The sequence below is a fragment of the Cyprinodon tularosa genome, unplaced genomic scaffold, assembly GCF_016077235.1.
Source record: "Cyprinodon tularosa strain WSP-4 unplaced genomic scaffold, ASM1607723v1 ctg621, whole genome shotgun sequence".
NCBI classification, from domain to species: domain Eukaryota; kingdom Metazoa; phylum Chordata; class Actinopteri; order Cyprinodontiformes; family Cyprinodontidae; genus Cyprinodon; species Cyprinodon tularosa.
In genome coordinates, this window is record NW_024039365.1 from 24,185 (window position 1) to 37,556 (window position 13,372).

General features: G+C 38.0%; 1 protein-coding gene across 5 annotated transcripts in view; it reads left to right on the forward strand.

Moving 5' to 3' along the window:
- Positions 1-1,145: 1,145 nt before the first annotated feature.
- kcnab2a (potassium voltage-gated channel, shaker-related subfamily, beta member 2 a) overlaps positions 1,146-13,372 on the forward strand; it is a 67,143-nt gene continuing 54,916 nt past the window's right edge. The window contains exons 1-2 of one of the 5 annotated variants that reach the window (XM_038307851.1): positions 1,146-1,322; positions 5,309-5,350. In XM_038307851.1, the coding sequence (XP_038163779.1) occupies positions 1,246-1,322; positions 5,309-5,350 (119 nt within the window). In that variant the 5' untranslated portion in view covers positions 1,146-1,245. Of the gene's footprint in view, positions 1,323-5,308; positions 5,351-7,703; positions 7,850-8,076; positions 8,099-11,018; positions 11,306-13,372 lie in introns of those variants that run through there. The other 4 variants (XM_038307849.1, XM_038307852.1, XM_038307853.1 and 1 more) reach the window with 4 other exon arrangements.

Sequence of the window (13,372 nt, forward strand, 5' to 3'; positions counted from 1 at the left end):
ACGACTGGACCTTCAGAGACTACAGGATTCTACAGACCAACTAATGCTGTATTTTAGTCAGGGCTGTTTTGTGCTTGTATTTATATTGTTTTATTACAGATAAAGTGTTTAGAACCTGGCTCACAGCAGAGGGTGTTTACCAATCTTTTTTACTGGCTGTCGGCAAAAGCCGTTGGTAGTTTGTTCAGTCATTAGTTCACCATACCCAGCTGTGTCCACATGCAGTGCTAATAATTCAAACTTGTTTATCTGTTTGGTGCCCTTTAAACACTTGGACAATCTTGTCTTCATCCGAACTCTTAGTATCACATTTTGTGCCAACCCCTGGTAGACTGACGGATGCAAACTTCCCCAACTGTTAATTTGGGATGAAATTCAGGGAGGCAACCGTGTTGTGTGTCTCTAGCTACAGAGAACAGTATCGCCATTGAATACTTAATCGTCTTCGGGAAAATGGTTGCAATTAGGATGACATACCATAAAGATGACATTTCAGTCCATCGTAGGGCAATACAGAGAGACGAAACTACACCTTAGGACTATTTAAAAACGCCAGCTAAACTTACGGTCATGTTTTTGGACTGTGGGAGGAAGCCTAGTGTGAACCCAGTCATCATGCGTGGGTAGAACATGCCTGGGAATCGAACTCAGGACCTTATGCTGCAAGGCAACAGTGCTACCATGCAGGTCATGGAGCCCATTTGATCCAATATATCCTTTATTGACCCATAAACAGACTAGATTTCAGTTTTCTGTCCAGTTTGTAAAAGGCTTGTCATCACAAGCTCATTCAGTGCCTTTTCTTTGAGGTTACTAAATGAAAGGACCTTACTGCTGAAGGAAATCTATCATAATTTACAAAGTAATTTGGTTACATGCAAATAGAAATGAGCAATGGAGACTTTACTGTTTTAGCAACAAGTTTGAATATTATCATTGATAGCAGCTGATACATTTTATCATTGGAGAGCTTGTATCTTGCTTTAAAAGAGGCCTATGAATGAGTTTTCCTGATGGTTTAAAAGCTGTTTTTGTTGCCGGAAATGATAATTAGGAAAAGTCCTACAGTATTTTTAATTATGTGTGAAAATTGAATATCATTATTCAACCATTTGAAAGCACTAACTCAAATATGTTCCTCAATTTGTTTACAGGGACCCTGATCAGTGATCGACAGCACCCTGTGGTCTCCGTCAAAAAGCACCTTCCCCGGTAGGCTGGCCTCACCCCCTCCCACCTGCCTCCATGTATCCTGAATCGACCACAGACTCCCCCGCCCGGCTCTCCCTCCGACAGACAGGCTCACCTGGCATGATTTACAGGTGAGCGGATGGCTGATTGCTGCAAAAAGCAGATCTGTTGGTTAGCTCTAGTGCGCTACTAAAGAAGGACGTTTTTCCAATGAGGGCTATAACAATTAAAACAATGTAAAAGTACTCTTCCCCATACAGAGCAAAGAGCATGCTAACAGTTTGACAGCTGTAGCAAATGTTTGAGGAATCAACAAAAAGTGGTGTATAATTTTGAAGTAGAAAGGAAATTTGATTAATTACAGAGTATGATGAAATAACAAAACTGTACTTTGAAAACCAACCTTAATTGCCTCTTTTTTTTTGCACAAGCCAAAAATGTTGCTTCAATTTGTATTGCTCACATCATAAGCAACTCTACAAACAACCACAATATGTTTGTAGCTCAACTAAAGAAGATAAGGACAAGATCATTAAGTACAGACATGTTCTACAAGTACATGCAATTGTTCTAGTATCTGGCTGGTCTTGCTGGAAGGAGTTCATTGAGTTCAGCACAGAGAGACCAGGAAGAGAAACTTTGTGGCGGTTCGATCTTGCGAAGACCATCACTAATGTCTGGGATAAGCTAAGATGTTTCATCTTCTTAATAGGAAGGCAGTTATTTTTAAGGGTATACAAATGTACACTGCATTTTTTTTAGATTTCTACCTTAAAGAGAAAAATGATGAATTAGTTTGTTCCCAGTTCGTGATAGCAGACTGTTTTGTTTGTTTTCACAAACAAAATCTCCAAAACACATTGAAGTAAATGTAATAAAATAAAAGTTTTATAAAATCAATAAACTGAATCGGATATTATTCAATTACATGTAAGTGCAGTTAACATAAATTGTATTTAGGAAGCTTATCTATGGAAGCTTATTTAATCTAACTGTACTCTGAACAGACTTGCCTTTGTGGTATTAGCTGGCAAAGCATACTTTACTATTTTAATTTACTATTAAGGTTGGTTCTATCAATTAAATAATTTTAGATTTATATGAAACAGTTTTTTGAAACAGTTTTTTTGATGACAATAGTCACATTTAGGAATGTAAGTTGCCCTGCATTTTGTTAAATTACCACCATGGGGTGCTAGAGATGCATTTCAATCAAATGAAAACTTCACATGGTCAATTTGAATTTGATGGGGTTGAATAACAGGAAAAAAAATAATTCAGCTCTCTGGCTGTGATTTTCATGTGCTGTGAGACATAAGCTGTGTCTGAACGTCTGCATTAATCACTACATAGGGCACTATATAATGGTTAACCCATTTTAAATAAGTGTCCAAACGTCTAGTGGATGAAAAAGTAGTGAGCTCAAATTTCACACAATGCACCTTGAAAAGTAGTGATTATCCATGGTCACTAAATGAGCAGATATATCCAGGAATGCTTTAAAAAGGTCTCCTCGCAAGGTCATGGGATTTGTTGTGGCGGTGACAAATAAAGATTATACTGGCACGGTGTGGGTAGGTGGAATTGCGTGTGCAATGGGTCCAAAAAGTAGTGATCACCTGTTTCAATGGTCAGTTAACTGAGTTCACTATAAAGTCCGCTATATAGTCCCTTCTCTATATAGTGATTGAGGGATTTAGGGGTTAAGGCGGATGTTCGAAAACAGCCTTAATTTGAGGATTTGAGTCAGCTGCAGCGTGTTTGTTTTATATATATATATATATATATATATATATATATATATATAGATATATAGATATATATATACAGTGCCATAAGTCAAAAAAGGAAAGGAAATGGCTTATTGATGTTTCCTTACAACTTTTTTGTCTCACTTTTGATATAAAAGGATAAAAATGAAAATGCTCTTATTAGCTCATTAAATTGTAGTTTCTGTGACTGTTTAGTTCTTTCTGATTAGATCAGGGGATCGTAAATTAATGTTCCTTAACTGTATAACATCTAACTAACCTTAGACTCCATCTAGCAACCATCAGCTGTGACCTTGGACTAAAGCCCTGGTCTGTCGATTGTTATTGGTTTAATTTAACATCAATTTACCCAGCAGGTGTTCATTTATATGGTAAAATTTTCAGATTTCTCTACCTTATTCTTATATTTCATTATATTTCAAAAGAGGAATCTGAGTGACTGGAAGCCACTGTAAAGCTGGCTTGTAGTCATTCAAAATCTCCCCACTTTCCTTGATGGGCCCTTGGCTGTTCCCCTACAATTCCTTTTCACGCATCAATCTTTGTACTAAAATATTCTTTCTGTCATGATTTGTGGACATTAAGATCTAAAGAGAAGCGTCATCGCCTGGTCAGACCCTGTAATTCAGTGAAAGTGTAGAGTCAGAGTAAAAAAAAAATGCACGAGGTTGTCACCCGTGTGGCTGGAAGTTGAAGGGGATTTTGCTGGGAGTTGCAGGGAAGTGGGCTGCCATTCAGCTGGCGTTTGACTGGGAATGGCCATTTTGAATGGCTGCTACTTTATGATCCCCAAACTCTTGCTTTTTGATTAAAAAGTTTTGCAGTAATTTACAGAGTATAGCACAAAATCTATGCAAAAAAGCACAGAGAATATATGTAAAAGTGAAAATATTGCACTGATACATTTTGTATAGCAGACAAAGAAGGGTAATTTCCTTTAATTTAAGGTAACTTAACTCAGTAAATGTAAGCATTTTCAGTAAGTAAAGACAGTTAATGGTCGCCTACCAGAAGTGCAGTCTATCTTTATCCCTTTTAGGTTGATACTGTCAATAATGCTGGCAGGGGTTCAATTTTAGAAAAGCTACCAGAGTCTGCATTTATTCCAAATTTGTTTAGCTAACCTTAAGTGTATAGATGAGGATGTTCTTTTTTCGGGTGGATCATCAAATTAAGTGGTCCTCCTTATTTTCAAGTATTCTGTTGATACATTTATGTAAGGCTGTCCTACATGCTCGCCAGCATTTTAACTTACTAGTGGTGAGTCTGACGTAGTGGAAAAATTGCAAATCTTCCTTTGGAAAGTAAGCTTGTATGAGCGATGTAAACAGCAACTTTTAAACAGAGCGTCCACGAGGAGAAATGGGCTTGTCTACGCTCTCGCACTTATTTAATACAAGTTCCCTCTCAGGAGCCGGTACAGGGTTGTGCAAGTTGATTTTTTGGAGACTGGAGAGGGCGGGTCTTTCAAAAAATTTGTGAAAATCCTCCACTATGCCTTTAAGTGTAATAATTCAAACATCATTCAAGTCAGTTTTCTAACAGAACACAAAACATCTGACCTGCAGTTTTATTGTCAACAGACTCACTGCCTTTCATTCTCTACTCTTTATCGTTGCATTAAAGTAGATTAAAATATATTTATATATCAGCTATTTTTAGTGTAAACGATGTTTGAAAAGGTTCTTTTTGTAAAAGTGAAACTAGCCTCCATAAAAATCCTAGAGTCCTCATAAGGAGATGCTGGAGAAATTTGCGGAGTGAGCCGTAGGAAGTGATTCACTGTTAGCCCTGTTCACCTTTAACTGACCACTGCCAGTCAGCTGGCTGAAGAGGGATTCTTGAATTTTCCCTTGTTTACAAGAACAATAAATATGTCTGTTTTAAATCTTGTAGAAATGGTAAGATCATGGTATGGTAGCATTACCTTTGAATAAATTGTCACGGTTTAACAAGTTGGTACAGCACATGCTTGTCTTGCTTGTGGTTCTTTATAAAACACAGAAAGGCTAAAATATTCTGTCGGTTTATACATTCATGTGAAATGTACATGCTGAAAAAGTAGTGATAGCATAGTGGCGATAACATGTATTTAAATAGCATCCTACTCTGAAAGCGTGGTGTTTTGCTTAGTTCTGGTACCTTCAGAGTCTCATGATGACAGTCATTGTGGGATATAGATGAGCTTCAACTTGTGCAATCAGGGTACCTTCTGTTTTCACATCTAGCTTTGTACGTGGCTAACTTTTATGATCCTGCCATCACCTCTGTGTGCGGCACCAATGCTTTTTCTTTCCTTTGTAATGAAATCTTTCCTCTTTCCTCCTTTTCTTTGATGCCTTCAGCGCTCGTTATGGGAGCCCCAAACGACAGCTGCAATTCTACAGGTACACCTCTGCCTCTGTATCCAGACATTACTCTTCTTTGTGGTGAAAAAGCTGCTTAACTCTGAGTTTTGAATTTATTTTGCCTAATGTGTGTTTGTGCTTTTATTTCTCTGTTACGTTCAGATGGTCCTTTGTTTTATTTTACTGTGCTAACTGTGTTGAAGTGTTTGATCCTCGCTGTTCTGTCATTTAACACCATTCTCATCTATCCCTGCTGCATAAATGCTGCTTACCATCTACCATATAGTTGCCATTGCACATCCAGCATAAACCTGATAGTTGTGACTATAGATTTTCTTACAAGGTTTCTCATAAAACCTTGGAATAAACAATATCTGTCTATGTTTGAACATTTTTTTCTTTTAGTTTTCTTTTCTTCAGTCGTGATACTCGAGACTCTTGCTGATGCACTTGTCAAATTTCCACATGTGATGGATGCTCCCATCTTCTCCTAAAATGCCTTATAGACATTTTCTGGTACAGCTAAGCAAATCCTCAGACATCATTTCCAGACTGAGCTGCATACTTTAGACCTCTTGGGAGTTGGAACAATGTTGTTTTTCCTGAAACTTGAAAGTGAATCCTGATTGTTTCTAGGTGTCCTGTGGTTTGTTAAGATTGGGGATAAGGCTTTGAAGTCATAATAATTTTTGCTGATTCAGTAATGATATATATATATATATATATATATATATATATATATATATATATATATATATCTTGGCGCCTGCACATAACCATTCTCCTAGAGGCATTCCTGGCCTACATGACAGGATCAATTATGCTCCTATCTCTGTATGTCTGTCACTCAGAAAGCTCAGCTGGGACGATGCTGGGAAGGGTTCTTGGTTCTTTACAGTAATCACAAATTATCCCTGATATGAAAGACTTTTACTTCAGTGAGACTATACTCTAGACATTGTCAGACTTTGTCTTCTGCTCTGATGATTTTACTGATTGCTGTTTATTAATGGTTGTTGTTAAATATTCAGAAATCAAACTGGGAAAATATGACTTCATATTGCAATGAGAATATAAGCTGTAATTTTTACTCACTTTTCTTTTCTTTTTTTTTACTCCTCTTTAGTTGTTTGACTAACATATTATCTTTACAACTAGAGTCACTAGAGTCTCAATGCTCTTCGGTTATCAAGGACAATGATTAATTGACTTGATTGGCTTATTTTGACACTTAATGGCTCTGAATTCAAACTTTCAGTACCTGTGTAAGGGTAACACTTTAAACATCTACATATATATTAGGACTGAAACTAACAATTATTTTGCAAATCGATTCATTTGTCGATTATTTTTCCAATTAATCAATGAATAATCAGATCGCCATCAGATAAAGAATACTTTATTTTACTGAAATAAACCAGTTGAAACTAAAACCTTTCCACTTTGGAAGTTCTTGATAGAGGATATTGAGAGACAATTTTTTTTCCCCCATTATTTTGCTAATCGATTAATCTGTTATTTTGATTAGTGGATTAATAATTGGATAGCAAAAGGATCCTCAAAGAAGCTTTTTACATATTGCAATAACCCAGGTGAAACGAAAAATTATTCCACTTAACAAATTCTAGATAAACCAGGTTGTAAAACGAAATTTTTTTTTTATATCTTAAATGTATACTATATACCGTAGATCTATATATATATATATATATATATATATATATATATATATATATATATATATATATTAGATGTGAACAATTGTATTTTTTTGTTGATAAAAACAATATTGTAGGTGCTGTTAAACCTCTATTTTCTTTGGCTAAACAAAGTAAGTCTTGAATTTAGCCTAACTCTAGGCTTCCTCCCATAGTTGGGGATCAGAAGTTGTATTATACCATTTACCTGAACAACCCCCATTTTAAACAGCTGCGGGTGAGCTTGAAATACTTCTGTGTGAAGTTGTTGTCTTAGAGCAGCATGATGTAATCCTAATATTAACCTCAACATATGTGGTTTACTTCGCTCTTTGTTTCCTGGGTCAGTGGTTCGCTTCTATCTGTATTACCTGCTGTCTGTATTAGCATAAAAGTCTGCGTGTTTGTGCTCCCCGTGCCCACTGCACTGCCCACTAATTACTGTCCAGCTCTCAGCATTCCTTCCTGTGGAACAACAATCAGAGGCTTTTAGTGCAAAAAGCTTTGGTGAATAATTCAGAGCTGATATTATTTGCTGCAGTTGGCAGAAACAAGGCGGACCACTAAATGCCACAAATGGATTCCTTGCATGAGATCTCACAGGGAGGAGGAGGAGAGGGAGGAGGGGGAGGAGAGGTGAGGTGTCAGTGATGGTGGGAGAGTATGGTCCAAGCATCAGTGGGGAGGGAAGCACTCTCTGATTCACTAATTGGTTTAGATGTTTCCTAGTAAGACACTCCCAGTTTGGGTGGACCTGCTTCATGCCTGTCTGTAGTCTGTGTCTATAAGAGCAAACTGACACCCGACAGCCTCGCTCATGAGCCGGCCTTCAAGAAATCGGGTGAGTTTCAGGAAATGTTTGCACACCGTGAGCACGTTGAGTGTGGTTGTTTGTGTGTATGCTTTGTGTATGAATGACTGAAGTTGTTTGTTAGTGGGTGTGGCCTGCATGCAGCCAAGCCTGAAGTCTCCTTTATTTATACCTTCTGCTTGATTTATTCAAAACCAGTTTATGAAGAAAGAAATGGAGAAATTTACCGAACAGAGTCGGAATCTGTTACATCAGGGATGAGACAAACCTTTACCTCAGGTCAGATCTTTAAAAAACAGCTAAGTTGTTTATATTGTGGGTTAAATTGTTACACTTCATGACTAATTAATACATTTAATGCTATATTTGAAAGCTTCCTAGTTTAAAAAACTATTTTACCTTTAGCAGCGTTGCTGCTGAATGAGATGCTTTGCTTCAATGCAGAGGTAGTGCTGTCCATTTAGCGTTTTTGTTAGAAGGCATTAAAAGGATCAATACAGTCTAGAGGCTAAGCAGCTATATGTTTCAAACCAGCAGTGGAATTTAGTTAGTGCATGAGAATAAGGATTATGATTGTAATCTTGTAATTTTGATTAACCATTAAAATCTTGACTGGTTCTCCAAGTAAAGCTAGATTATTTTGTTGTCGTAGAAAAATGGACAAACTTTGACAAGATATATTTGAAAAAAATGGTTGTGTTATAAGCCTGTTTGTTTATGGATTTAAAGCTACATTTATATCATTAAAATACTTGTTGTATTTTAATGATATATAGCCGAAGCATAGCTATGCTGTATACAGTAGTTGAATGAATGCTGTTTTATTGCTTTGTGTTCTAATAGTGTATGACTGTACTGTTTTTGACTTATCGTAATGCTCCACCTTTACTTAAACAGGGATTTCGTGGTCAGTGCTTTCTGCTGCTTTTGGTATTCTGTTGCATTATTTTATATACAGTGAAGTGAACACAAAGCTGACCTCTGTTGATTAATTATAGGTATACCGTTTGAGGTGAATTATTGTGTTTTAAATGAGAAGGTGATAGCTTTAACAACTTGGGCTGAATAGATTCATTACACACGAATGGACACATATTTTTGGTTATTTTTGATAATTATGGCTTAAACTAAAAAGAGAACCAGGAATTTATATGACTAAGAAATGTATTTTGTAGAGCAGAACGTGTTCGGCCTGTAGCTCTGCAGAGGTGTTAAGGAAGTCCAGGTTGCCATGATAGCAGCCTCCTGCTCGTCTGCATTGCTTCCTCTCGACGATACTGCAGAGACTTTCTGTGATGTTTAGGTCAAACCAACCGTGCTGGTCGGTCCAGCACAGTGATGCCAGCATCAGTAAAGTATGTGTCTCTTATCTTTTGGAGTGTGGGTAAATGCCAAGTCCTACTGGATAATGAAATCACCATTTTGATAGAGCCTGTCCACAGAGAGACACATGATGAGTTCTTAAAGTTGATGGTAGACGGCTGTGCTTACCTGTGGACACGGTGGACCAATAACATCGCTCCCTGAATCATTAGTGATTTAAAAACTTTCCTCAGGACCTCTGTTAATCTGAATTTGGTGCAACTCCACTTTTCCTCTAGACTCTGGAACCTTAATTTTTAACGTAATGCGAAGTTTACTTTGATTTGAATAGAGACTTTAGCAGCACTCAGCAGTTTAATGGTTTTTCTTAATCTATGTAAGACACTGATCTACTATTGTGTCTAGTTAAGGAGCTGTTCACATAATTAAAGTGACAATTGATCCCATAACCTGCATAAGTCTTTGTGGTGGCTCTTGCTCTCCACCTACACTCCACATGTCCCCCAAACGGCAGAATACCCTCTGCTTCCCAGTCCTGTTATTACTGCGGCCATGCCTGTTACCTCTACACCTTTTCACCACGTTCGACCTCCTATTCTTGTATGTGGCTGCATATCTGGGAAGTCCTGGTTCCTATATAAATATTTTTTTGTGGTTTACCCTAATGGAGGGGGACTGTGACTGTCTACTACACATTTGTAAAGTCAGCATCACTGTGAAAGTCAGGAAGGCCTTGCTGATCAGCCCTCCTCTACTAAAGCCAGCTGCTCCCATCCATCAGGCAGAGGTTTCAAGGCATATTTTCCATGAATTATTCATTCTGATTCCAGTTATCATTTCTAATTTCTTAACATAAGAAATAACTTTTCAGCAGTTTTTCAACAACCGCTCTTAACTCTCCCTCCTTATGTGGTTACGTTCCTTGTGCTTTAGTGTGTTTTCACTGCCTTTATTCGTGTTTGAAAATCTTTTTTTTGTGTAATTGTGTAGGAAGCCTGTTGATGGAGATCAGTCAATCCAGAATGAATGTCACCATTCGGGACAAAGTTCTTCTATTCCATAACATAATTCATATCACTTTATTGGGGTCAAATTTTCACGGAAACCTAATCTTGAATGTGCATTTGCTTTAAACCATAATCATCAAAATTAACATAAATAATGGAAATCTATCAGTCTGTGTAATGAATCTATGTGATATGAGTTTCACTATTTAGAATCGATAGATCTAGATTAGATAGGTTTGGTTGTATACTGTAGTTGTGTGATTTGATGACTTCTTCATTAGCTTTTGTGTGTATCTAATGTTTTAGTCCCAAAAGGCGTATTGGACCTGTTGTTGGAGAACTCTTAAATCCTGCCCCTGCACGTTCTTCTGGATTTTGGCTCTGAAATCAGAAACGATGGCAGGACCGTAGCCCTCCTTTCACCCCGTGCATGTTTGAATGCTGCTCCCCTGCTGACAGCATGTGTCCTTTTTGACGTCCTGTTTTTTTAATTATCGGCAAGCCTGTCACCTGGATGCTCCCTCTCTGTGTAACACTGCCATCGCCTACCTGTATGGGGAGGGTGTTGCTGGGTTTTGTTGTGCGACTCTGATTACAGGATGCATGGCCATGTGCTGCCCCAAGCAGGAGGGCTTTTTTTTTTTTTGTACATGGGAGCAGGTGCTATTTAAGGAGAAGACTGTCCCCTGCCAGCTCCTCGCTTCATCCGTGTCACTACTTTACTTTTCACTGCACGGGTCGACCCAGCATCCAAACCAAGTGGAGAAAGAGGAGGGGCTGAAAGCATGTTTTCAGGAGGGTATACTAGTGGCCCCCGAGGGGTTCCCATCAAGCTCAAGTCCAGTCATTGTCCTCCTGAAAATCCTCAGATCCCCAAACCGCCAGCGCCCAGCAGCGGTGTCCGGAAGAGCAGCAGCAGCGGCAGCGGCAAGATGTTGTCTATGACCTACAGCGATAGCATTCGGAGCGGGATCAACCGCTACCATTCAGACCAGGGGCTGAACCAGCCTCCATCCAAGCCCACCGACCAGGTGGAGCTGCAGAGGCTACGGGAGCAGAGGATCGCTGCTCAGATTAAGAACATGGAAGACTTCCTGAAGATGAACGGCTTGGCCCTGGAGGAGTGTGTGTCTTTTCAGACAGGCATGAAGTACAGGTAAGAGAGAGGGCTGGAGGTGCTCTGTGGACAGTGAAAGGGACAGGTTGTGGCTCGAGATCACAGCTGAAGGCATCTCCTGAACAGGTGTGAGCACTTTGCAGTGGAATTGTTGGAACTTCTCTGTAGAATTTATTTAGACCTTATTTATATTCAGTTATATTCTATAAATGAAAAGATGCAATACTATATATTCATTCATCAGGTTATTAAAATGACCTTAGCTTTACTGCGTCCTCTGATAAGACTGCTCTCATGCAAAGGTACCAGGTTTTATTTTAATCATCTAGGTCGGTGGCATATATGCTGAACTGCATGTGAAGGACAGACGGCTCCGTAAGGATTTACCTGGCCCCTTAAATGCTTCTTTTCCCCTTCTTACAGTACATGCCCTTTCTTCTTCGTGATCTTTACTTTTCTGTCAGGTGTTTTATATGTTGCGTTCTAGCAAACATCCCCTTTTTAAAAATTATTCAGAAAAATCTTGTATTGCAGTCTTTGACATATATAAAGATCTATATGTACCACTTGTTTCTGTGGGGATTACTCCTTGTTTATCCTTTTTTGGGTTCCTTTTATTCAGCCCAATTTAACACAAAATGCTTTAAAAGACTTAAAAACAAGCAGATAAGGAAAGATCAATAATCCCCAGAAAATTTATGTAAATGAAAAACTAATTATTGGACAACCAGTGTAAAATGTAGATCTAATATTTTCTGGTGTTTCAGCTTATTATGGGTTTACGTCTGTGGATCTTTGGCCCTATGGTGTCGTCCAGTAACTGGTCTGCCAGTTAACCAGTCTGATAATAGGCCTAGTGAATAGTGCTTCATTTATTTCATAAGTGAATCTTAATAAATAACATTTTAAAAAAGTGAAATAATTATCCAGGACTTTAGGACACATGTTTTTCGATTAAATGATGGAATCCTGTTGGCTTACTTTTGTGTTTTATTTCTGTTCTAACTCTTTGGTTTTGCTTCATTTGTTTGTAGATCTAAGAATTTTGTAAATTGAACACAATAAGACCCCAGGTATGAAATGATTAGGCAAGGAAGTAATGGAGCCATGCAAGTCAGCATATCTGCAGCAGAAGTTTGAAAAGAAAGGAAAAGACCAAAATAAATTATGAAAATGCACCAAATAATAATAGATACCTAGAGGGGGAGAACTAGCACACGGAATACAGTATGAATTTTGGTGTTCAATGGAGAGGGAGCCAAATCCGGTAAAGTGATGGATACATGAGGAAGTACTGGTAGCAGATGGTGACGGCGTACATCAATGTCTGCTGATTGCGGAAAAAATCTTTTTAGAATCAAACGGGACTAAGCTAATACCGTCAGGATGAATACTTGTTTGATCTCAATTATGATTAGATGATTACATATAAAAACCCCTATTCAACAGCTGATTATATAATGTTATTGATTGATTAGTAATGAAGTTGTAAGTCTACACCAACACATAACATTCAGTAGTTTTGCATGCTATGCAGCCAAATAAAATTTCAGTTTTCTTATTTTCATAAGTATAACGCTATATTAACACTGAAGCCTGCAAAACATTTATTTAATTTTGTTATTCACACATTTTTAATTATAATGATGATATCCAAGGGAGGCACAATTTAAAATGTTAATGACAAAATAGAAAAGAGAGAATTTCTTTCTGGACTGTTGATCAGGCTGAGCATCTGTTGTTTTGGCTGAAGACCGGCCTGTTATGCTGATGTTATTGTTGTTGACATGGATAGTTTTCATCACACAAAGGCTCTCAGGCTGTTGCTTTTCACTTGGACCAGTGAGCTAGTGACTGGTCTGAGTGAAAAGCAACAGCTTTTACACAGTGTTACTGTTCCCTACAGACCGTGTCCCATGTCAGCGTCTGTAGTTACCTTTTAGTTGTGTAAAGCTCACTCGCTGGCCCATAGCCAGTTCCCTGCTCACCTTAGAAACTCTCCCATCTCTTTAGATACTCCTTTCACCTTTAGTATTTTCTTTTACCATGAAAAAGTTACATTTTATTCTTTTTTTTTTAATAATTAATTTTTTTGTTCTTCTTGTT